This window comes from Orcinus orca, chromosome 4, assembly GCF_937001465.1.
Source record: "Orcinus orca chromosome 4, mOrcOrc1.1, whole genome shotgun sequence".
Taxonomy (NCBI): Eukaryota; Metazoa; Chordata; class Mammalia; order Artiodactyla; family Delphinidae; genus Orcinus; species Orcinus orca.
The window spans coordinates 153,453,972-153,479,247 of record NC_064562.1 but is presented as its reverse complement, the minus strand read 5'-3'; the positions used below and the strand labels follow the sequence as shown (position 1 = coordinate 153,479,247).

The following is a 25,276-nucleotide window of genomic DNA, read 5'->3' as shown; positions in this document are numbered from 1 at the left end:
GCGTGGGCACGTGGGGCTGTGACCCCCATGCGTCCCCAAGCCCACCTCTCGGGGTACCCAGGGCCTGTGCCCCTCTGCCCACAAAAGCTGGGTGGCGGTGCTGGGCCAGGTCTGGGGGTGCAGATTTCCGCAGGCCCCCCACATCCGGGGGGGGGGTGGGCACGACGGTCAGCCTAGGCCTCAGAGCCTGTCCCGAGCTGGCACTCACCCTTCTTTAGCTTTTCCTTGTCGTCCGTTTCCGGCTTGGTGGCCATGACCTGGAAGAGGGTCTTGAGAATACTTCTGAGGTCGCTGGCGTAGTTGGTCTGCAGCTGGTCGGCCACGCCTGGGGGAGGACGCCCGAGGAGGGGGCGTTAGGTCCTGGCAGCTGGTGAACCCAGCCAGGGCTCGTGGTCAGAGACCAACGTGTCCTCGGGTGAGTGGGCGCGAGAAGAGGCTGCCCCGCCCCCGTGACAGCTCCCTTGGCAGAAGCAAAAGCTCAGGAGTCAAGGGGAGGTGGCGGAGGGGGGCAGAGTACCCAGCAGCCCTCCCCCGGGGGTCGGTTATTTGCCTTCGTGCTCTTATCCTGGCCCCTCACTGAGGGACAACCCCAGAGCCCCCAGCTGTGCCCACCTGCGTGGCAGCACCTTCCCCTCATGGCCACCTCGACTGCGGGGATGCGGTGAGGTTCCACGTGGCTGGGGGGCCGAGGGTGGACCCTGCCCAGACATGGGGCCCAGCGCCGGCTCCTCGGCACCCCCCGCCAGCCGGCCCCCGCTCCCTGGCCGGACAAGGCTTCTCCCACCCTCACCTGCAGAGGTTTCCTCTGTCTCTCAATTAGATGGACTCGGCCCTTCTCAGTGAAGAGCGCTGCTAGCTCTTCAGGGGCACAAGGGGCTGCCAATAACAGCAAAGCCAGGGAGTGACCGTGCACATCCCAGCAGCACATGGGCGCCCCGGGACCCATCACTGCGCTGATACCGTGGCCGGTGCTTCCGGGGGCTTCCTTGCGTGCCAGCAGCCGTGTTGAGTACCAGCTGGCATGACGTTCCCCAGACCTCTAAACAAACCCGTGTAGTGGATTCCGGCAGATGTCTGAACCGCAGCTCAGAGTCACCCCGAGGTCCTCGTGCCCCCACCTGGCCTGGCCGGGGGCAGTGCCGAGTGACCCCGGGGGATCATGATCCTGACCTGCAGTGTCCGCCAGTCCACAGGCTGCCCCGCGGCTGCCCCTCCACCCGGGGGCCCGGGCGTGCCGCGGACACTCCAGGCCAGGGGAGCTGGGCTGCAGGACGGGCACTGTGTGAACCCAGCTGCCCCGGGGAGGTGTCGGGGAAGGGCAGGCAGGAGGCCAGGAGGGTGGACTTCACTGCACACTTGTCATACTTTTAAACCATGAGAAAGCGGCAGCTATTCAGAACACACAAATCTAGGGAAAGCGCTGCTACGAAGACACCGCTTGTGCTCACTCCCCTCACTGAACTCCCCAGGGAGACAACAGTCATCGTCCTGTTGTCTGCCACCCCAAGAGAGGAAACATCAGTCGGGACAGGACGCACAATGAACTCTGACCTACACATTGAACAGAGCCTCCCTGTGTGAGCAGTGAGGGGCCACTGGGACCAGAATGGGGTCCTCCACCCACCACGGGAGGGCCCGGCAAAGCACGACGCCCGCCTCTTTACCGGGCCGGGCTCATGGCGGGGCTCGCGGGCGAAGGATGAAGTGATGTGGTGAGGAAGGCCCAAGGCAGGGCTGACACCCGAGCAGCCCAGCATCAGCGGGGAACCTCCCGCACCTGGGCCAGCCGCTCCGCTAAAGCACGCCCCCAGCCCCCGTGTGTCCCCAAGCCCACGCCCCGCCCCAGGCCCAGAAGTGGCACCTGAAATGCAGACAAACAGGCGGTGGATCAGGTCGTGGCTGCCGTGGAACCGGGACCGGATCTTCTCTCTGATGGCCACGGGGCCTGCGTCCGGCCCCATCTCGTCTGAGGGGCAGGAGCCGGCCGTGAAGCCGCTGTGCAGAGAAGGAAACACAGGAGCGCAGGTGGAGGGACGAGGGAAGGCAAAATCTCTGCCCGGAGGCCCCCCCGTCGCGGGAGCGCACTGGGGCTAACGCCACGTGCTGAGCTCCTCCCGTGGGAGAGTCACCGCCCCTACTCACACCCTCTGCAGGGGGCTGATGGGCTCCCAGAAGATGTGTCCACACCCTAACCCCTGCACCTGCCAGCAGGACCCGTTTGGAAGAAAAGTCTTTGCGGCTGCAGTCAAGGTAAGGATCTTGAGAGGAGACATCATGGATTATCTGGTGGCCCTAATCTAAGGACAAGTGTCTTTGTGGGAGACGGGAGAGGAGACACAGACACACGGGGGAGGGGAGGAGGTGAAGTGGCCACGATACAGAGATCAGGGTGATGTGGCCACAAGCCTGGGGGTGCCCAGAGCCACCGGAAGCTGGAAGACGCAGGAAGGACCCTCCCTGAGAGCCTCCGGAGCGGGGGCAGCCCTGTCAGATTTCAGATTTCTGGCCTCCCGCCTGCGAGAGAAGAGATTTCTGTTATTTTAAGCCCCCAGGTCGTGGTGCTGTTTTACTAAGACTGTCCTTCCTCCCCACCATGCACTTCCCTTCCCACGGCCCAGGGGTCCTGCTGCAGGTGCTGCGAGCTCTGCTGTTCAGGGGTCACCCTGCGGCCCTAAGTAGTGGCCGCAGTTGAGCCTACACTGTTAGGGCGTCCACTGACCGTCCTGTTCTTAAATCATTTATCTCCCATCTTCTATTTCTGCCGTTTTGTCCCACTTTCTGGGAAATTTCCTCTTTTTTTCTCCGACTTTCCCCTCGACATTTTTGCTACCAGGTTTTTAATTTCCTGCTCTGTTGTTTCATGGATGTGAAATATTTTATCTATCTAGAAACATTAATTATATATTTTTTCTGATTTTCTTTTTTTTTTGGCTGTGCCGCGAGGCATGCGGGATCTTAGTTCCCCGACCAGGGATTGAACCTGTGCCCCCTGCAGTGGAAGCGTGGAGTCTTAACCACTGGACCATCAGGGAAGTCCGTCATTATAATTTTTTAGAAGTTGCCTTTGGTGGCCTGCACTATCTCTGTTTCTGCTTTTCTGTGGGGGAGTTGGTTTTTTCATGCCTGCCTCAAATGCAGAGACCCCTGTCAGAGAGAGGCCCTGGCGTGGCCTCCTGGCATGGCGGAATAGCGGCCGCCCTCGCATCACTGGTGGGAGTGGTGGGAGGCTGAGGGCGAGGCTGGGACCCTTGTGATGATCTACAGCTCTGCCCTCCCAGACCCCCTGCCAGGTTTCCAGAGACGAAGCCCTTGACTTTCTGCCTGGGGGGTGTGGACTTGGCGGCCCCTGTCCTGGGAGCTGAGTAAAGAAGGGGGATGCAACATCACTGTCTGGGGTGTCAGCTTCCATCAACGCCCCCAGTCTCAGTTCACAGCCTCACCCAAAAGACTGGGAAGCAGGAGCCCAAGCAAATATTTACACACACTATTTGCAGCAGCGTTATTCACAAGAGCCCAAGGGGAAACAACCCAAGTGCCCGTCAACAGATGATGGATACACAAAACGTGGTCCCTCCATACGATGGAATATTATCCAGCCTTAACACGGAAGAAAATTCTGACACCAGCTACCATATGGACGCACCTGTAGGACATTAGGCCCAGTGACAGAAGCCGGTCACAAAAGGACAAACACCGTGTGACTCCGCTTACGTGAGGTCCCTGGAGGAGTCACATTCACAGAGACAGAAAGCAGATGGTGGGTGCCGGCTGCTGGGGAAGGGGGCTTGAGTGGGGACAGAGTTTCAGTCTGGGATGATGAAAAGTTCTGGAAATAAAGAGTGGTGGCAGTTATACCACATTGTGAATGTGTACAATGCCACCGAATTGTACACTTAAATATGGTTAAAAGAGTAAAATTTATGTTAGATGTATTTTGCCAAAATTAAAAAGTAGGGGAAAAAAAAGATTTAGGATAGGGGAGGGCAGAGGAAAGGGGACTGGAAAGGTTAAGTAGCGAAGAGAGCTGATGGATTTGGCATCAATACAACAGGTTAAGAGTGAATACATGCTAAAAACCATTAAATTATACACTTGTATAGTACATATTTTTAATAATTAAAAAATTGAAGTATAGTTGATTTACAATGTTGTGTTAGTTTCGGGCGTACAGCAAAAATTATACACTTTTAAAGGGTGAACTGAATGGTCTATATACTATATACCAATAAAGCAGTTACTGTTGAAGACCCAATTATATTAAGATAGAGTAGCAATAAACAAACTGAAAATGAAATTAAGAAACAACCCTATCTGCAATAGCATCCAAAAGATTTAAATATTTGGAATAAACTTAACAAAAAAGTGCAAGAGTGACACACGGAAAACTACAAAACGTCACTGAAATAAATTAGACCTAAATAAATGGAAAGACACCCTATGTTCATGGTTGAGGACTTAACATCGTTAAGATGGCAATACTCCCCAAATTGGTCAATAAGTTCAATGCAATCTGTGTCAAGATAGCCGCCTTTTCTTTTTCCATGCAGAAGTTGACCAGCTGATCCTAAAATTCGTACGGAAACGCAAGGACTCAGAACAGCCAAAACAATCTTGAAAAAGAAACAAGCTGGAGGACTCACACTCATGACGTGGACTTTAGCATGAAACGCCAGTAAATACGACTGAGGCACTGGCATAGGACACGTGACGACGGAAGAGAATTGCAAGTCCAGAAATAAACCCACACGTTTGTGGGCAACTGATTTTCCAAAGGGGTGCCAAGATCATCCAACGAGGAAAGAACGCTCTTTTCAAAAGATGGTGCTGAGATAGAGAAAGACCGTCTCTCCACTAAGTGCTGCTGGGAAAACTGGAAGCTGCACGTAAAGGGATGAAATTAGAACGTTTTTTCACACCACACAGAAAAATAAACTCAAAATGAATTAAAGACCTAAATGGAAGACTGGAAACTATAACACTCCTAGAAGAAGACACCGGCAGAACACTCTCTGACATGAGCCATAGCAATATTTTTTTTGGATCTGTCTCCCAAGGCAAAGGAAACAAAAGCAAAAATAAACAAATGGGACCTAATTAAACTTAAAAGCTCTTGCAACAGCAAAGGAAACCATCGACCAAATGAAAAGATAACCTACTACATGGGAGAAAATATTTGAAAAAGATATGACCAATAAGGGGTTAATATCCAAAATATATAAACAGCTCATACAACTCAATAAAAAAAATAAAAAAATAAACCAGATTAAAAAATGGGCAGAAGACCTGAATAGACATTTTTCCAAAGAATACATACAGATGAAAAGCACATGAAAAGATGCTCAACTTCGCTAATCATCAGAGAAATGCAAATCGAAACCATGAGATATCACCTCCCACCCATCAAATGACCATCATCAAAAAGACCAAAAATAACAAGTGTTGCTGAGGATGTCGACAAAAGGGAACCCTCCCACACTGTTGGTGGGAATGTAAATTGGTGCAGCCACTTTGGAAAACAGTATGGAAGGTCTCTCAAAAAACTAAGAATAGAATTACCATATGATCCAGCAATTCCACTCCTGGGTATATATCTAAAGAAAATGAAAACAGAAAAGATACGTGCACCCCAATGTCCATAGTAGCATTATTCACAATAGCCAAGACATGGAAGCAACCTAAATGTCAATCAACAGATGAATGGATAAAGAAGATGTGGTGTATACATACAATGGAATATTACTTAGCCATAAAAAAGAATGAAAATTTGTCAATTCCAACAACATGGATGGACGTGGACGGTATTATGCTAAGTGAAATTCGTCAGACAGAGAAAGACAAATACTATATGTTATCACTCACATGTAGAAATCTAAAAAATAAAACAAACAAATGAATATAACAAAACAGAAGGAGACTCACGGATATAGAAAACACACTAGTGGTCACCACTGGGGAGAGGGAAGGAGGGAGGGGCATGATAGGGGTAGGGGATTAAGAGGTACAAACTATTAAGTATAAAATAAATAAGCTACAAGGACATATTGTAACAGCACAGCGAATACAGCCAGTATTTTAGAATAACTTTAAATGGAGTATAATCTATAAAAATATTGAATTTCTATGTCATGCAACCTGAAACTAATACAATATTGTAAATCAATTATACTTCAATAAAAAATTTTTTTTCTGGGAGAACTGCATTTCCACACACAAAAGAATGAAGTTAGACCTTACCTTATACCATATACAAAAACTGACTCAAATAGATCAAAGGTCTGTATCTATTCTAAAATTCTTAAACTTAGAAAGAATTTTAAATTCTTTAAAAGAATTCTTAAAAATTCTTAGAAAAGAACAGGAATCTTTGTGGTCTTGGATTAGGAAACAGTTTCTTAGGTGTGAAACCAAAAACACAGCAACCAAAACCAAATATCTCATTCAGCAGTTCCTCAGACAGTATGACACAGCAACTCCACCCTGAGGTATCTACCCAAGAGAACTGAAACACATATTCACACAAAAATTAAAAACTTCTGTGCTTCAAAAGATACCTACAAGAAAGTGAAAAACCCCACAGAATGTGAGAAAATTTTTGCAAATCATGTATCTGTCAAGGGTATAGTATCTGGAATACAGAAAACTCTTGCAACTCAACAATAAAAAAATAAATAACCCAACTAAAGAATGGACAATGGATTTGAAAAGACATTTTTCCAAAGAAGATATACAAATGGCCAGTAAACACATGAAAAGATGCCATCATTAGTCATTTAGGAAATGCAAAGTAAAATGATAATGTGCTATTTTATATCCATTACAATAACTGTAAGAGTTTAAAAAGGAAACAGAAAATAACAAGTGTGGGTGAAGATACGGAGAAATTGGAACCTTGTACATCCCTGGTGAGAATCTGAAATGCTACCGGAACTGTGGGAAACAGTTCAGCAGCTCCTCGTGCCGTATGACCCAGCAATTCCACCTCAAGGTATCTACCCAAGAGAACTGAAACATAGATTCACACAAAAGTTTGTATGTGAATGTTCATACCTACTAGCCAAACATGGAAGCAACCCAAACGTCAGTCAACTGACAAATGGATAAACAAAATGTGGTCTAGCCACACCATGGCATTAATTTTTGGCCATAGACAGTGTGGACAGGTGCTACAGTGTGGATGAACCTCGAAAACATCAGGCTATTTGACAGAATCCAGCTACAAAGGTCACTTATTGTATGATTCCATTTCTTTGAAAAGTCTAGAAAAGTCTAGGCAAACCCAAGAGACAGAAAGTAGATTAATGGTTGCCAGTGGCAGAAGGGAGGGGAGGATGTTTGGGGTTTCTTTATGGGGTGATGAAAATGTTGAGATTAGATACCGGTGGCAGTTGCACAACTCTGTGAATATGCTGAAGACCACTGAATTGTACATTTTAAAAAGAATAAAAGGATGTTTTCCTTGTAATCATCTAGCGACTCATATTCAAGAAAGAGCTCAAGCTAAATGCCTGTCAATAGTGGGTTGATTCAGTAAATTAGCTCATACAGTTTCCACAAAGGACAGTTAATGATGCTGGAAATTCCAAAATATTAAATAAAAAGGTAGCATTTTAAAAATTAGAGCTATCATATGTACATAAATGAGATTTGGGGAAATACAGTCAAGGCAAAGCATCAACATTACATTTATTTGCATAGTAAGACTATGGATTCTTTTCTGAGCATCTTCTAAGATTCAGTATTACTTCTATGACCAGAAGAATAACTGTTAGGCTGAGGAGAGGCAGCGCCTACAGCAGGAGCCACTGCAGCCCTCCTGAGGCACAGAGTTTGTTTCTTAGTGGAGGGAAGGCATGCTCTGGGGCTCAGCCCCGCAGCCCCTGCCCCTCAGATAAAGCCCTGGAAGTGGGGCAGCCTTTCTGGACAAGGCGCTGCGGCTGGCAGGCAGCTCGCCTGCGAGAAACCAGAGGAAGGGCCCTGACTGTCAGCTGAGCGTTGAGAGCTACGAAGCCAGCGGTTCATGTTGTGCCTTAAAAGAGCAATGAACCCTCCCAGAAGACTGAGACCGAGGCTGGCCCACAGGTGGTGGGTGGGTCAGATGGCAACCATGGTCTCAACCCCAAGCCCTCAAGCCCTCTCCTTCTGCTCCGCAGAGTGGGGCGTGTGTGTGTGTGTGTGTCTGTGTGTGTGTGTGTGTGTGTGTGTGTGTCTGTGTGTTGGGGGGGGGGTGTGGACGGAAAGAGAGCCAGAGGCTCCATGAAGAGCCTGGTCCTCGGCAGAAGAACCAACAAGGTGCTGCCCACGGGCAACCCAGCTGGGCTTGGAAGGGCCACCGGGAACAAAAGAACAGAACACTGGGAGTGGGGCCTGGGACGTCACCTGGGGCCTGAGCTTGGGGCCCGGCTGGGTCAGCCCAGTCCTAGGGGCCACATAGATGGGCATTGTTTGGGCACCGGGGGCCCCAGGAACACTGCCCAGGGCCACCCTTTTGGAAGGGCGCTGGTCCTCCATGGGCAGCTGCTACGCAGCAGGCTGGGAGCACGGAAGAGGGTTCCAAGGATGAATCAGACCCTGTGTGTGGCCCCCAACAGCCCAGTCTAGTGGGGGAGCCACACGCTTTAACAAGACAGAGCTGACAGGCCGGCTGGCGCCCAGTGGTCCAGGTCTATGGTGAGGGCAGGAACAGTGAGGGTGAGACATGGCCGGAAGTTGAGACGCAGAGGAAAAGTGGGCGAGAGAGGCTAGGGTGAAGGCGTGAGGGGCACCCACCTGCCAAGGGCTTCCTCTGCCTCCCCAAGCAGTCTGAGCTCCTGTCACCAGCCGTATCTACCCAGGCACTCAACTTCAAATCTGCACGGTCACCTGGATGTCGAAAAATCCAGCACCTTCTGTGACCGATGCCCAACTGGATTCTGTTTCCCGCCACTCTCTTTTATTGAAGGCAGCACATATTCCCCGTAACAATTCCACTTAGGTTTGAATTACTAGGAAGTGTCAATTTTCTAGTAGCAAAAGACAATGCAATTCTAAAGTTACATTAATACCAAAGGTTTTGTCCAGCCTGTGTCTTTGGCCACGGTCCATAGTGGCAAACTTTCCAAAGGGCACCCTTGAAAGGCACACATGGAGAAGTATCTGATTCCACGGTCAGAGTAGAAAAAATGGCCTTTTGACAGGAAAAGGACTTTGTCATTTTGAAGTTCTAGGGGTCTGTGAAATAAGACATAATACAACTTGGAAAAACTAAGAGCATCACAAGGTGTTTCTGGCTATGACATCACATGGATGAATCTGTGAGCCTCTGAAACCCTTTGTAAAGGCCTCAGTAAGAGAAAAACAAGGAGCAGCAAGACGGACTGATGGAATCCAGAAGGAAGGTTTATGCTTGGATGTGGGGACATGGAAAGTCTGGACATCTGCGCAGCCACATACCAATTCTAACGAGCCAGCTTGGGCCCTGCTAGCTCCTCCTTACGAAATCCATCCATCCATCTATCCATCCATTTGTCCATCTATCTACCCAACCACCCACCCATTCATCTATCCATCGACCCATCCATCCATCCAACCATCTATCCACTCATCCATGTATCCATCTGTCCATCCATTGATCCATCCATCCATCCATCCATCCATCCATCCAACCATCCAACCATCTACCCAATCATCCACGTATCCATCTGTCCATCCATCCATCCATCCATCCATCCATCCATCCATCCATCCATCCATCCTAGTATGGTGAGGATTTAGCAGGGAGGTATGTGTGTGCTGATATGGGTTGAACTGTGTCTCCCCAAATTCATATGTTGAAGTGCTAACCCCCAGTACCTCAGAACATGGCTTTATCGGGATATAGAGTCACTGCAGATGTAATTAGTTAAGATGAGGTCATTAGGGTGGGTCCTAATCCAACATGACTGGTGTTCTTCAAAAAATGAGAAATTTGGACACAGGTGCACACAGAGGGAGAATGACATGTAAAGAAAAGGCAGAGATCAGAGCTTAGCATCTACAAGCCAAGGGGCCCCAAGGACTGCCAGTATCCATCAGAAGTGAGAGGGCAGAGGCCTGGACAGATCCTCCCTCATGGCCTCAAAAGGAACCACCCTGCTGACACCCTGATCCAGGACTTCTGGCCTCCAGAACTGAGACAATCCATTTTTATGGTTGACCCCGCAGTTTGTAGTACTTTGTTACAGCAACCCTACAAACGAATACAAACGTGATGGCACAAAGCTGACAGGCCCAGGCTGCCCAGGGGGCATCAGCACAAATATCTTTGGGGCAGCAACTATGCTAATTTATTGTGAACAGACCAGATCTCCCTGCTTCCTCTACTCTCCAGCCACTTGCAAAGTCTTTCTTCTAGTGGTTTTAATAAGTGACTCTGCGTTTGGAAGGAAGACAACTTACTCCAGTGCAACAACCCCTTGGGGTGAGCACAGGCTGGGAGGGAGGGGGAGGAAGGATAAACCCCTCTCCCCAAGGAGACCACAGCACACGGCTCAGGTCCACAGAGGGAACAAGAGAACAAGAAATGACTGGGACCGGGAGGGCTGGCGCTGACCCAGGAAACAACCCAAAGGGGCTGTTTCAGTCTCTTCTCACCAAGGGATGGCCAACGGAAACACCAACAGCTCTAGATGGGAACGCAGCCTGGCCGACGCCTGGCTGGTGAGACTCTGAGCCGAGAACCCATCTCGCCACACCAGACACCTGACCCACCGACACTGTGAGATGATGAGCGGCTGCTGTCAGAAGCCACTAAGTGTGTGGTAATTTGTTACGCAGCATGGCTGACTAATACAACTGGGCAGATGTTGTAACTGAGTGACCGAGTGGAGGCCGGCACCCTGAGTCAGGACTGAAAGCAAAATGAAACCGCTTTGGTGCAGAGAAGACTGACCTGGCGGGTACGTCCAGTAACAGCTCCTGTCTTGGGAGGCTCGGGGCATCCCCGGGGCTCACCTGAGTCTGTGCAGGTCGCCACACCAGAGCGCAGGCCCTGTGGAGCAGCAGGAGGAAGTGTGGCCGCCACCCAGCACCTGTGCCTGACACCCTTGCTCAGCTGGAGGCTCCACAGGAGCCTGTGCAAGTGGACAGTAAGTGATGGGTCCCCCACGGCAGGGGCAGCCACATACACTGCCCAGGGACAGACACCCTCTCAGCGCACTGCAGGCTGGTGCTGGGGGACAGGGGCTGGTCTCAGAGCCACCCCCACTGCTGACCAACGGCAGGCACAGGACTCTAGTGGCCACCACGCAAGCTAAACACAGAGGGGCGCTCACATCTACAGGGAGACGCCCGGTCTCCACACGTGACACCATCTGCCGGGGGCTGTCCCCACCCCCGCCGAGGCAGGAGGCTGACGAGGGCTGCTGGGGGTCCAGGCAGCCTGGGGACTCTGGGGGTGCGGGCGTGTTCACCTCTGAGCAGGGCCTGAGGGTGGGGAAGGCCCAGGCAGCCTGGGGCTTCGCTTCTGACCACAGACCTGGACTGAATGCCAGAGGGGGGAGCTGTTCAGAGGCCAGGCCCCAGGGCTGCTACAGAGCCCCTCCCGGTGCGGTGTGCACACGGGGCGGACCCTGGCGGGGAGCCCAGCACCCAGAACCCGCCAGGCACAACTCCCCTGACCCTGTCAGGGGCTGCCACAGGAACTGCAGCTCCTACCAAGACCCCGCAGGCCCCGGATAGAAAACCTTCTCAACCAAACTTCAGACCATATCCCTCCTCTGCAGACACGTCTCACTCCCTGCTTCCCAGGTCACTTGGAGTAAAAGCCAGAAAGCCTTCCTGAGGCTCGAGGGGCCCGGCGTGCTCTGGACCTCTCTCTGTCAACCTCCTCTCCCACTCTATGCTTGTAGGTGCCTCCCAGCCGTGCCCCTTGCTGTCACAGACAAGACAAGCGCGCTACGGCCGTAGGGCATGGACATTACTAGGCCCAGAATGCATCTGTCTGGACACCCCCAGAGGCCCCCATTCTTTTGGTATCCATCGCAGCACCCTCTAACAGAGACGTTTTCCTTGGCCATCAACAGAACCTCCATTTCCTTCCCCCACCCTGCGTTACTGCTCCTGGGGTGCTTGTCTCCCTGACGCAGCACGCGTGTGCCGACTAGCAGTCTCGCTCCGGAGAACGTGGGGCCGGCCACGCAGCGACTTCCGTCTGTCTGTTCACCGCTCTGCGCCCAGCATCAAAGACATTCCACCCCCCGCCCCACGAGCCTCCCAATCTGTATCCACTGAACACACGGCACAAATTCATTAGACACAGAGGAAGACTAGGTGCGGGCTGTCTGTGGGAATAAAGGCTTTCTCCTGTGATCGAGTGCTAAACGGATTCAGGAAAAAATCAACCCGCAGGGCCTCCTGAAACCTCACAGCTTTGGAGGTTCCTGTCTCTGCGTCCTCTTCCTCTCCTGCTGCATCCAGAAAATGTGTCTGAAGGAATGACTCCTCGCGAGGGCCCCCCCCCCAAAAGATATGTCCACATCCAATCCCCACGACCTGTGACCGTGACCTTATTTGGAAAAAAGGCCTTTGCAGATGTAAGTAAATTAAGGATCCTGACATGAGATCATCCCGAATTATCTGGGTGGCCCTAAACCCAACGACAAGCGTCCTGACAAGGGAAAGGGGAGAAGACAGAATCAGGGAGACTGCTGCGTGAGGAGGACGAAGAGACTGGGGTGACGCAGCCACGAGCCCAGGAGCCGCCGGAGACGCCAGGAGCCGGGAGAGGCGACGAAGGACCATCCCCTAGAGCTTCCAGCAGGGCTGCAGCCCAGCCCGCAGCTTGACCTCTGGGCCCCAGGACTGTGGGACTATACATCTCTGTCGTTGAAGCTGCCCAGTCTGTAGTGCCCCGTATGGGACCACAGGACACCAGTCCGGAGGGGAGGCTGTGGTCCAGTCCCGAGTCCATCTCTCACCCGCCAGGCGACCCAGGGGGTGACGTGGCCCAGACCCTGCTGCTCAGGCCCAGAACAGGCAGGAAAATCATCGCGGGTGGGCGCGGTGAGAACAAGGGCGACCACGTCCGAAGGGCGGGCGCATGGCGGACGCCCTGGTGCCCGAGCGCTGGTGGGGCAGTGTGAGGCCACAGCGAGGGGGCCCGAGTGACGGAAGCGTCCAAAGAAGCGGGCACACCGGCGTAATTCACAGACGGGGCACCTTCAGGGTTCTCTGGGAGTGAGACGGCCCTTCCCCGCCTGGGTCTCCCCTCAGCCGGTGGGCCCCGAACTGGCAAGGGGGTGGGGGCCGCCCAGACCCGTGATGACCGCCTCCCAGAAGATCACAGCTGCATCTTCCCCAAAGTTCCGAGCAGAGACCACAGGGCTCACGAGGACAACCCCGAGGGCTCACCACCCCTATGAGTGACCCGACACGTATTCTGCCCAGACAAGCCCTGACTTCCATCTCATTTGAGGACCGGCTGCAACCTCGAGTTCACATATTCCAGTCCTGCCTACCTGTGACCAGACCTGGTTCTACGGTGGTTTTCAACCCATTTCTAGAACACGTTGCGCTAGAGCTCATATATTTAGAAGATATAATTTATTTGCATATTATCTGCGCATCCCTTTAAAAATGAATCCTGTCATGTTTTAAAAGTGAAAAGGTTTTTTCTGGCGGGGGGTGCCCACTCTGTGTGGCTTGCGGGATCTTAGTTCCCTGACCAGGGATCGAACCTGCGCCCCCTGCCATGGAAGTGCGGAGTCTTAACCACTGGACTGCCAGGGAAGTACCAAAAAGGACTTTAAATGAAATCCCAGGTGTGTTACATGCTAAAGAGAGACCGTCGTTATGGGAAAACATTGTAGCTTGTCAGGCTGGACCAACCACTTATCGAGCAGAGCTGTGCCCTCAGCCATCTCCTCCCCGCGGGCCAGCGCCATCTGTCCTGGGGAGGGCAGGGCAGCCAGGGGCCTGCACCACTGGGGTCCCCCACCAGCCCCCTGGGAGGCCCAGGGAAGGAGCCTGGCCCTCACTGGTCAGTCCCTGTGGCCACGGGGTGGGGGCCAGGACAGCGACATGCACACAGAGAGAGAGTGGGCAGGCCCCTAAGGGTGGAGGCCTGCACAGCCGTCGGGGCACGTGTGGGTGTGGGGACGAGTGTGACATGAGAGCACACACGCTCAGGCTCCTGTGACCACGGGAACAGCAGCGGTCTCCACGTGCCGCACGCGTGCCCACCGGGGTCTCATTCACACGCCGTCCCTCGAGGGATGGTTTCGGGCCTCATCATTTTCTTCTATAAAATGGGAATAATTACACCCACGTGGCAAGGACTAGGGACAGTGCGTTGAAAGCGGACGTGCCTGGCCTAAGACAAATGCTCCGGAAGCTGCAGTACTTTCCCACTGGATTCCCACAAGACTGGAGATTAAGGAAATAGAGCATTGAGTCCACAGTCAAAACAACAACACAGGGTTTTAACAAGGCACCGTCACACACAGATCCGCACTGTGGGATCCCGCGGCGCTCGGGGTGCAGTCCACCCCCCTGCCTCCCCTCCCTGGGGCCCTCACGGCTGCTGTTCCCATTCCACGAGGTCAGCAGGACCTCTGAGGGCCCCCAGGGAGATCACTGAAGGACAGCAAAGACTGCAGTTTGGTTCCAAATACTAAATGTAAACAAGACACTGAAAACCAGCTCATTTCCCGTTTCCTCTAGTTAAGCAGCACGACCACTGATGTCCCGTGAGATGAGCCGGTTGGAGGGAACAAGCATCCTTTGTGCTCTCCAGACTGTCCCCTGCCCACCTCTGTCTGAGCCCACAGGCTCCTGCCCTGCCCAGGCCCATCAGGGCTCCCATCTGGGGAGACAGAAGCAAGTATCGTGTCATCAGAATCCCACCAGTGCCTATGCCAGATGGGGACAGTCACCAGGCAGCAGGGAGGGCTTCCTGGGGGAGGAAGCACGGCCTGGCAAGAGGCGTGACTCTACCGTCTGTAAGTCCATGAAGACCCCAGCCGGGCGCCGCACGTGGGGCCCATAGTGCCCGAGGACTCCGCCTCCCCAGCCTTGGGCAGCCCCACCCGGCGCCTGCCACCTGTAAGTTCCGACCTGGTTCTGCTGCCTGCTACCCCTGCAGAACCGGAACCCTCACGGCTCCCCGCCTCCCCGCCTCCCCACCACCTTCCTGGCGCACTGCTTGTCCACTGCACACATGCCCCGTAGCCCTGCCTGTACCTGGGTGGGGCATTTCTCGCAGATTCTGGCCTCAGGGCCCACTTCCCCACAGAGCTGCTGATCACAGCATCTGAGAAGTACCGGCCTCCCTCCCCAGGGGCAAGGGCTTCTGCCCCCATCCCGGCCCCAGGGCCAGCGCCCAGGAAAACCAACTGGGAGCCGGGAAGAGGGCCTGGCTCTAAGGAGGTTAGGCCCCTGTCTGTGAAGTCAGGTGAGCACCTGCTATGGGGTTGGGGGCCCTAGCTGGGTGCACCTGCCCTCGATGGGCCCTGGGCTGGTGGCAGGGAGGGGAGGCCCTGCCGTGGGGAGGGCTCCCAGGGTGGGGCTGGGAAGTTAGGAGAGGTCAGACAGCTCAGGCTGAGGGCCTTCGGGCATCACTCCCCTGCTGTCTAGGCAAGAGAATGTATCCTCCCAGAACCTCAGTTTACTTGTCTGTAAAATGGGAAAACAGTAACCACCACCCACGGTCCTCTGGAGAAGGACTCACAGTGCGGGTGGGACGGGGGGTGCGCGAGTCTGCCTCGTGCTGTGTGGCCCTGGGTCTGTAACACGGGGCTAATCACAGCCTCTGCAAAGGGCCGGGGGTGCCAGCTGTGAGGCTGGGGGTGGGGGAGTGGCCTCAGGGCCACAGGCTCCCACCACCACCGTGGTCCAAGAGGCCAGCCCCAGAAGGTCATGCAGGAGCTGGTCATCAAGCAGGGCCCAGTCCAGGAGTGCCCGAGGTCTGCCCCAGGCTGGTCTGTGGGCACACGTCCCACTGTGACCACCTGGAGTCTCTGGTCATCACTACGGTGATCCAGAAGGAATGTTCCCTGCGACACTTGTGGGGAACAGCCAGGGAGCCGCAGCCAGCCCCTCGTCACCAGGGACACTCTGCAGAGCCCTGAGGGGCTGCAGGAGTTCTGGGAACCTGCGGCTTCGCCAGACAAGGGAGGACAGACAGCAGACACCCTGCCTGATGCCTGCTGTCTTCACTGAGCCATCCTGGCCTGGCAACTGACTGATGGCATGGCCTCAGCCAGCAGGGTGGACCTGGGCTCCGTCAGAGCCACTTCCCCCGTCACAGGCCACAGGCTGTGCTCAGAGGAGGAAGGCCACCCAGGCTGGTCCCCCTGGAGTCCAGAGGCAGGGAGAGCCAGCGGCTCCCAGGTCCATCTCATCCGCCGGCCACACCCCCCCAGAGGTGGGTCTGTGAAACAAGGGGCAGCTCCTCCTCCAGAGCTGGGGAGGGCCTGATGCAATGGTGCCCTGTGAGGGAGGGTGGCAGCCCCAGCAGGTGGCCTCCTGTGTTGCTGTGGCGACCCCTCCATGGATCCCACAGCTGCCCTGGCAGGTCCTAAGCGTCCACCAGTCCCTGGCACATCTGCCTCTTCCAGCTTTGTTCACTCATGAGGTTACAGTGCTGCCAGGGCTCAAGGGGGTGGGGGGTATAGCAGAGCTGGGCAGGGCCCCAAAGCAGCTGCTGACACCCACCACCTATATCTAGTAAAGAAATTGAAATTGTAGTTAAAAACCTTTCCATAAAGAAAACTGCAGGCCCAGATGGCTTCACTGATGAATTCTAACTAATATTTAAGTCAGAAATAATACCACTTATACAAAAGATCTTCTGGAAAATTGAATAAGCGGGAATGTTCCCCAACTCATTTGAGGATCTCAGCATTACTCTGATACCCAAACCTTAAAAGGACATTACAAAGAAAGAAAAGTACTGCCCAACATTCCTCACAATCAGATGCAAAGTCCTTAACAAAATTTTAGCAAATTGAAGCCAACAATACATGAAAAGGATAATACCTAGTGACCAAGTAAGGTTCATCCCAGGAATGCAATGGCTTAACATCTGAGTATCAATCAATGTAATTTATCACATTAACAGACTAAAAAATTAAAACTATATGACAATCCCAAAAGATGCAGAAAAAGTACTTGAGAAAAGTCCAGCAAACCGGGAATACAAGAACTTCCTGAACCTGAAAAAGGGCATCTATGAACATCCTACAGCCAACATCACACTTGATGGTAGATACTGAATGCCTTCCCTCTGAGAACAGGAACAGGGCAAAAATGTCCTGTGTCAACTCTTCTGTTCAACGTTGTACTTGGAGGTCCTCCCCAGTGCAAAAATGCAACGAAAAGAAGTAAAAGACGCCTAGTTAGAAAGGAGACACACACGTGGCTCTACTCACAGACGACATCTGTGCAGAAAATCTGATGAAATCTTCATAAAAACTACCATATCGAATAAAGTGAGTTTAGCAAGGTTGCAGGAGATAAGATCAATATACAAGAATCAAGTACCTCTATAGCAATGAACAACTGGAAACTGAAATTATAAAGCAATGCCATTTACAACAGCATCAAAAATACAAAATATTTAGGGATAAATCTGGCAAAAGATGTGCAAGACCTCAACGACACAAACTATAAAACTTTGCTGAGAGAAATTAAAGACCTAAATAAATGGAGAAATATACTGTGTTCATGAATTTGAAGATTCAGTATTACTAAAGTGTTAATCTTTCCCTAGTTGATCTATAGATTAAACACAATTCCAAGCAAAGTCCTAGCAGGCTTGTTTTTTTTTTATTTTTTATTTTTTTGGTAGAAATTGACAACCTGGTTCTAAAATTCATGTGAAATACAAAGGACCCAGAAGAGCCAAAACAACTTTGAAAAAACGGAACTAAGTTGTAGATTTATACTACCTGACTTTAAGGCTTATTTTAAAGCCACCATAATCAAGACAGTGTGATGTTGGTGTCCATATAGACAAACAGATCAATGGAACAGACTAGAAAATCCAGAAATATGTGGTCAACTGATTTTTGACAAAGGTGCAAAGGCAATTCAGTGGAGAAAGGGTAGTCTTCAACAAATGATACTGGAATAATTGGCTATCCTTATGCAAAAACAAAATAAAACTTTGATCCATACCTCACACCATATACAAAATTAACTCATAATGGATCATAGACCTAAAAGTATAAAACTTTTAGAAGAAACAGAAGAAAAATCTTTGTGACTTTAGGTTATGAAAATAACCCTTAGATATGACTTCAAAATCACAATCCATGAAAGAAAAATGGATACACTGGACTTCCTCAAAATTAAGAAATTTTCCTCTTCAAAAGATACTCTTAGAATGAAAAGACAAGCCATAGACTGGGAGAAACGACCTGCAAATTATATATCTGATAAAGGACTTGTATACAGTATAAATAAAGAACTCTCAAAACTCAATCAGGACACAACACAATGAAAAGAAACAGCAAAAGATCTGAATAGACACTTCACCAACGAGCATAGGCCGATGGCAGGTGAACACATGAAAAGGTGCTCAATGTCACGAGTCCTTAAGGAAATGCACGTGAAAACTGCAATGAGACACTACTCACACCACTGGAACAGCTAAAGGTAAGAAGCCTGACCATGCTGAGGGCTGGCAAGGCTGTGGAGGAACCGGAACTCTCATACGCTGCAGTTCATCGTACGACAGTTATATTTCCATAAAGCTGTTTAAAACAACTTTAAGATACCAGACTGTGTTCTCACCGTGCTTACATGCTACCGCCTCGGATGCCGGACCTTCCTCCCAGAAAAACATCACTGCCCTGCTGCCCTCCAGAGCTCTCTGGGGTTCCCCACCCCTACCTCCTCTTGCCCCCTCTGCTCCTCTGGCACCTGGGCCCCTCTATTCAGGTCTCCGTGAAGTCACTGCCAGGGCAGGTGCTCGCTGAAGGAGCCGCCCTGCACCCAGCCGGCACTCTGCGTCTTAGGAGTCAAGTTTATCTTCTCCGGGACCAGGGGCCTTGAAGGCCGGCACTGGGTGGGATCATGAGGTGGGGCGGGTACGCTGGGGGGCACCCGGGCCAGGAGCTGTCCTGGGTGCTGGGCTCAGCGCCCCTGCACCTGCCTCTCCCACCCAAAACAGTGGCTGCTGCGCCGGCCAAGCCGTCCTCCCGGCCCAGAACACAGCAGCTCAACACCCAGCTGTGAGTTAGTTAGAAAGACTCCAGACGCTGGGGAGGCCCGTCTAGGAGGAGGGCAGCACCCCTCCCAGGACCCCCAGACCCAGCCCTGCCCTCTGACCCCAAGCCGGTACTCAGCCTGGCTTCTCTCTCACCCCGCGGGAGCCCCATCATCTGATGACAGTCATTAGGCCTAATCTGTTTTTCAAGCGTCTCATTAATTCCAAGTTCTCCTCTATTTTTTTTTTTTTTTTTTTTGCGGTACGCGGGCCTCTCACTGTTGCGGCCTCTCCCGTTGCAGAGCACAGGCTCCGGACGCGCAGGCTCAGCGGCCATGGCTCACGGGCCCAGCCCCTCCGCGGCATGTGGGATCCTCCCAGGCCGGGGCACGAACCCGTGTCCCCTGCATTGGCAGGCGGACTGTCGACCACTGGGCCACCAGGGAAGCCCTCCTCTATTTTTAAACCGCTCAGTCATTCTCGTTTTTCCTTCCTGGGGCAGGAGGTGGGTGGGAGACCCCGGGGCTCCGCGTGGCAGCTGGGACACCTGCCACGGGGACAACGGCTTGCGCCCACTGCCCGGCCCCAGAGAGGCTCTGGCGACACAGCCGCGATGTGTCCACCCCGACACCGGTGGGGGCGGGGGTGGGGCAGGAGCTGGTGCCCAGGGTCACACAGCCACCAGGAAGGGGTTAGGGTTAGATCCAGCCCCACCCTGTCCCCGCATCCCGGAGGTGGTCCCCTGCGGAGCCCCCAGCGGCCCCCAGCAACGGGGCAGTCCTGAGTCTCGGCTCACTGAGCAGTCAGTCCAGGCAGTGCTCTGTCCCTGTCACTCCCATGCCTTGGTTCACACCCCCTTTCCCTGGGGGTGCCAGCTCAGGACGCGCGCCCCAGGACACCCCACACAGTCCTGACGGCCAGCACCAGAGGTCGTGGGTGTTGATCATACACTGGAAAAGGACGCACATCCTTCCAGGCCATGGAGGCTGGTGGACAGCACTGGCCCTGGGACAGGGCAGGGGCTGACCGGCCCCTGACTCCATCGCTGGAGGGAAAGTGGATTCAGCGAAGTGCGGACAGAGCAGGTCAGAAGTGCAGCCCTGGGCCTCTGGGAACGTTTCCCAGTGACAGAGACTCGCTCACCACATGCTGCTCGAGGAAGCTCAGCCGTGCCAGTGCATCCGGCCTCCCCCCGGCTGGGCAGCAAGGCCGGGCTGAGGCCCACAGGCACTCGTGGCGCAGCCTGGAGGGACCCAGGAGGATCCCAGCAGCCCCTCCGTACAGGGAAGCAGGCAGTGGCCCTGGGGGGCCGGAGCCCTGCTCCAAGGAACAGAGGATGTGGCCTCCTCTCTGTAGCCCCAGCTGCTCAGGGCTGGACCCAGGGTATCCCCAGGTCCCTGGGGTCCCCACCCCGGCAAAGCGCAGTGGAGCCTGCGTGGAAGCACCGGAGGGCCGCGGCTAGTGGGAAGGCGGGGCGTCCACCGGAGTCGGAGCCAGGCGGAAAAAGAGCAAAGTCGGCGAAGCACAGAGCTGTCGGCCCAGGACTAAGCGACGCTGCAACGTCTGCGACCACCCTGTCCAGCTGCCACCCCACCCGTGGGGAGTGAGAAAGCGGAGGTGAGGCCAGGAAGCAGTGAGACCGGTGATGGGGCAGCGAGGCGGCTCAGGACTGGTAGCGGCGAAGGCTGAGGCAAGTCCCAGCCCCGAACAGCAGTGGTGAGTAAGGGCCAGGGTGGGGGAGACGCGGAGGAGCCACAAGGAACGGAGGCACGCGCTAGCAAGAGGCCCTTGGCCCTCCTAAAGTGGCTGCCAGCCCACGGGCGCCCTTCCTCCCCTGGACCCCCTCCCGCTGCGTTCGCGCCGCAGGAACACACGCTCCACTGCCACCCCCCAGGCAGGCGAGGAAGCACCGCGCGTCGGAAAGGCCCCTCGAGGAGATGTCCCCAAGGTCCACCCTTTGCCATTACCACCACGCTCAGCAAGGAAGGAGCGCGTGGTCGGGGCACAGGTCACCAGTTTAAGGGCAGAAGCTCAGAGGCCTGTGCCCTTCCAGGTTCCTTTCATTCTAACCAGAACGACAGCCAGGGAGGCCCACCGAGTGGGGAGGCAAAGGCACCGCCAGCCGCGGAGCTGAGTAACACAGAGCAGGCTGAGCCCACCGCGGGCACAAGCGGTGACGGTTCCTGAGCCCTGAGCCAGGGCCCGGGGTGGGCCTGCCCATGCGTCACGATGGCCCGCGGACCCGGCCCCCTGGCCCCCTCCAGTGGCCGGAGACAGCCTCAGAAGGCAAGCCGGCCCGGGCCTCTCACTACGCACCAGGGCAGAGCAGAGTTAACGGCAAAGAAGGAGACCCTGGGACACCAGGAGGCAGTGAGCGGAATGTCCCCCGGCACCGCAGACCCACTGGAGGGAAAGAGAGGCAGAGGACCCGAGTCTCTAGAATGCTCAGGAATTTGATTACACAGAACATAACTGAAGACACGCCAACAAAGGAGACCAAAGAGCAAATAACAATAACTGAAGACACGTCAACAAATGAGACCAAAGGGCAAATAACAACCTGGGGAAAGCGACCTGCAACAGACACCAGGCAGAAGGAACATTGCCAAGGCAGCAAGAAAGACACGAAAACCCAACTGGAAAACAGGCAAGAGACAGGCAGGGTCAATTTGCAGAAGAATCAGGAGGAAATGCTCAGGGACACCATCACCAGAGAAACACAAAGCAAAGCAGGGAACTCCACCTTACTTCCCAGGTGAGTCAGTGCTGACAGCGCTGCCGGGGAGGGGGGGGATGTGGGGGTGTGGGTGTGGGTGTGGGGTGTGGGGGTGTGGGGTGTGGTGTGGGTGTGGGTGTGGGGTGTGGGGGGTGGGGGGGTGTGGTGTGGGGGTGTGGTGTGGGGGTGTGGGGGTGTGGGTGTGGGGTGTGGTGTGGGGGTGTGGGTGTGGGGCTGGGTGTGGGGTGTGGGGGTGTGGGGTGTGGTGTGGGTGTGGATGTGGGGGTGTGGGGTGTGGGAGGTGTGGTGTGGGGGTGTGGTGTGGGGGTGTGGGGGTGTGGGGTGTGGGGGGTGTGGTGTGGGGGTGTGGTGTGGGGTGTGGGGGTGTGGGGGTGTGGTGTGGGGGTGTGGGGGGTGTGGGGTGGGGTGTGGGTGTGGGGTGTGGGGGTGTGTGGGGTGTGTGGGGTGTGTGGGTGTGGGGGGGTGGGGGGGTGTGTGGGTGTGGGGGGGTGGGGGGTGTGGGGTGTGGTGTGGGTGTGGGGTGTGGGGTGTGTGGGGTGTGGGGGTGTGGTGTGTGTGGGTGTGGGGTGTGGGGGTGTGGTGGGGGTGTGGGTGTGGGGTGTGGGTGTGGGGTGTGGGTGTGTGGGTGTGGGGGGTGTGTGGGTGTGGGGGGTGGGGGGGCGGTTTACTGCTGAGGAAGGGAGTGTGACGGCAAGGGTCATGCCTTTGTTGGGGCGACTCTACTCCTAAGGGTGGATTCCCAGAGACAGACACAAAACCGTAAGGAGAGGGACCACAAGGCTAATCGACAAAATACGGAAATGGGAAAACGTACAGCAAGTTAGCGTTAAGTCCTACGAATACTGTGTTTTAATGAATTTTGCAGATAAATGATCATTAAATAACATTCAGTGAAAAAAATAATAAAAGTGAAAAAAATAACAAAACTGCTCACCAGATTTGGAATGGTTTTTATTTCCTTCTTTTACTCTTCTTTATGTTTTCATAAGTTTCTACAATGAGTGGGGACCACAATTGTAATTAGAAAAAAGCAAGAGTCAGTGTTATTTTTTCAAGAAGGTTGGAAACTCACTTTAGTAAAAGACCCAAGAGGGGGCGAGTTTCCGTCCTCTAGACAAGTGAGCGCTCCTGCCAGCCTCGAGAGTGTGGACAGTTCTGACTGATGAGGTGAGTCTAGGCAAAAAACAGGAAGCTTTTAAAAATGCTAAGTTTTCCCCAAAAAAGGTTAATCTTCAAGCACGGAAAAGGTAAGAAAGAAAAGATCTGAAGGACACTGGGTTCTGAAACATTCTGCCCACGACTGTGCTGGGGCGACGTCCCCTACCCCGGGCAACAGCACGGCTGGAACCGGCCTGCGTGCGGCTGAAGACAGGGCCTGGGGGAACGTGCAGGGCTCTTCCCGCCCGGGCCCTTGCTCCAGGACCCACCTCCGGCCTGCGCCGTACCCCGGCAGCCCCGTCCTTCCACCTGGAGGCTGTGCGCTGCTTGTGTGGGAGGTGACACTCCAGGCGTCCTCGGGGAACATGGCCCCAAAAGCAGACTCGTGGTCACGGCTTGGTGCGTCCCCTTCATGGCACCCGACTCAAAGGTGGCACAGAGGTCTGAGGCTGCACCCGTCTGACTCACGCACGGGGCCACACACGCGGTCACTCCTACTCCCGCGCATGGCAGGGGCCACAGGGGGACCTGCTGGACAGGCAGCCTCATGGTCAGCTCAGGATGTTGGCTCGTCACGGCCGAGTGATGACCAAGCACGTCACCAGACAGACGGGCTCTCGCTCAGGCGGGTCAAGAGTGATGCCAGCCCCTCTAGGCACTTCGAGCCACGGCGGGTGCCAGCCTCTCCGGGGTCCGTCTCTCCGTCTGCCAGGGGCGGGGGGTCACCTGCACCCGACACAAGCCTGGCTGTGTTCATGGGAGGCTGCGCACAGATGATACTAACAACGCCAACCAACGCCCGGGATCTCGCCGTCCGAGTTCCGGTGAACTTGCTGCCTGTGTGAGGCTGGGCTTCTGTGTCTGTCTGTTTCAACAGGTTGCTTTTGCCCCTCCATTCGTGTTAGATCACGCTCTGCAAGGTTGGGCCGCCTCCCCCGCACCCTGCTCAGCCACCCAGGAACCCACGTGCGATGCGAAGGGATGACGCTCCCCATGTCTGCGCTGCCCGCGGAGGGCACGGGCGCCACCTGCTGACCTGATTCTCAGCTGCTCCTGGCGCAGTGCTGGGCCCCGGGCGCCGCTGTCCACGGTCCTGGCCCAAAGGCCTGGCTGCCCTGATCCCCTGGCCACCCTCAGACCCTCTGCACCTTGTGGAAATGCTTCCCTGGGAGATGGGAGCGTCTCCCGAGGCCTCCACGGAGGCTGTTTCCTTTTCTCAGCTCAGCTTCTGCATTTGTGCTAAGCCAGAGGAGGCCTGGGAAGCTGCCGGCCTGACGTGAACAAGCAGTGTCCACGGCGGGACACGTCAGGAAAGCAGGAGGGGGTTCCAGACAGAGTAAGTGTTCACTGACTGTCACCTGGACACAGCAAGAAAAGGGGGGCAGGTCAAAAGCTGGAAAGTCCACGTATCTGGTCAAAGAATTTGTGATGGCTTCATACCAGCCTCGTAGAAAAATGATCCCCTTACCAATCAACTCTGGGCCACTGAGCTGGAGGCCCTGAGGGAGGAAGCCGCTCCTTAGGTTGTGGACAAGAATTCATTCCGCTGGACATTATGATGTTGGGCTTGAACCTAAAAAATGGCCTCATCACAAAGAGCTGCTCATTGGGACTTCCCTGGTGGCCCAGTGGTTAAGAATCCACCTTCAAATGCAGGGGGTGCAGGTTCGATCCCTGGTCAGGGAGCTAAGATCCCACACACCATGGGGCCACTAAGCCCGCGTGCTGCAACTACTGAGCCTGCACGCTCTGGACCCACGTGCCACAACTAGAGAGAAGCCCACACGCCGCAACGAAAGATCCTGCGTGCTGCAAGGAAGATGCCGTGTCCTGCAACTAAGACCCGACGCAGCCAAATAAATAAATAAATAAATATATTTTTTAAAATAGCTGCTCATCACAGTGCCATCTGTAAGAGCAAGACTGGAAACAGCCACGAGGCAGGTGGCAGGGCCTGACTGCACGGTGGTCCAGCCACACAGTGCGGTCCCACATGGCTGAAACTGACAGTGGAGACACCTCTAGAAACTGTCATGGACAGGCCACAGGCCTTCAGGCTAGCAGGTCAGGAAAGCAAGGCAGAGAAGGACGAGGTCCTCTGCCAAAGAATGGGAGCGGAAAACATGTGCCCGTGTGTGTGTCCGTGTGTGTGTGCCCATCCGTCCGTGTGTGTGTGCCCGTGTGTGCGTCCGTGTGTGTGTGTACATCCTTGCTTC

The 25,276-nt window shown here is 54.1% G+C and overlaps 1 protein-coding gene across 16 annotated transcripts in view; it reads right to left on the bottom strand.

Moving 5' to 3' along the window:
• Positions 1-25,276, bottom strand: part of ZFYVE28 (zinc finger FYVE-type containing 28) — a 109,096-nt gene that overhangs the window by 5,067 nt on the left and 78,753 nt on the right. For 3 of the 16 annotated variants that reach the window (XR_007476848.1, XM_004265176.3, XM_049708819.1), the window contains exons 9-10: positions 1,862-1,995; positions 209-325 (exon numbers count right to left, since the gene is read on the bottom strand). Coding sequence is in view for 3 of the 16 variants with exons in the window: in XM_004265176.3 (XP_004265224.1) it covers positions 209-325; positions 1,862-1,995 (251 nt within the window). In the remaining 13 variants the exon portion in view is untranslated. Of the gene's footprint in view, positions 1-208; positions 326-1,861; positions 1,996-3,218; positions 3,827-4,455; positions 4,878-22,835; positions 24,419-24,528; positions 24,634-25,276 lie in introns of those variants that run through there. The other 13 variants (XR_007476856.1, XR_007476857.1, XR_007476860.1 and 10 more) reach the window with 13 other exon arrangements.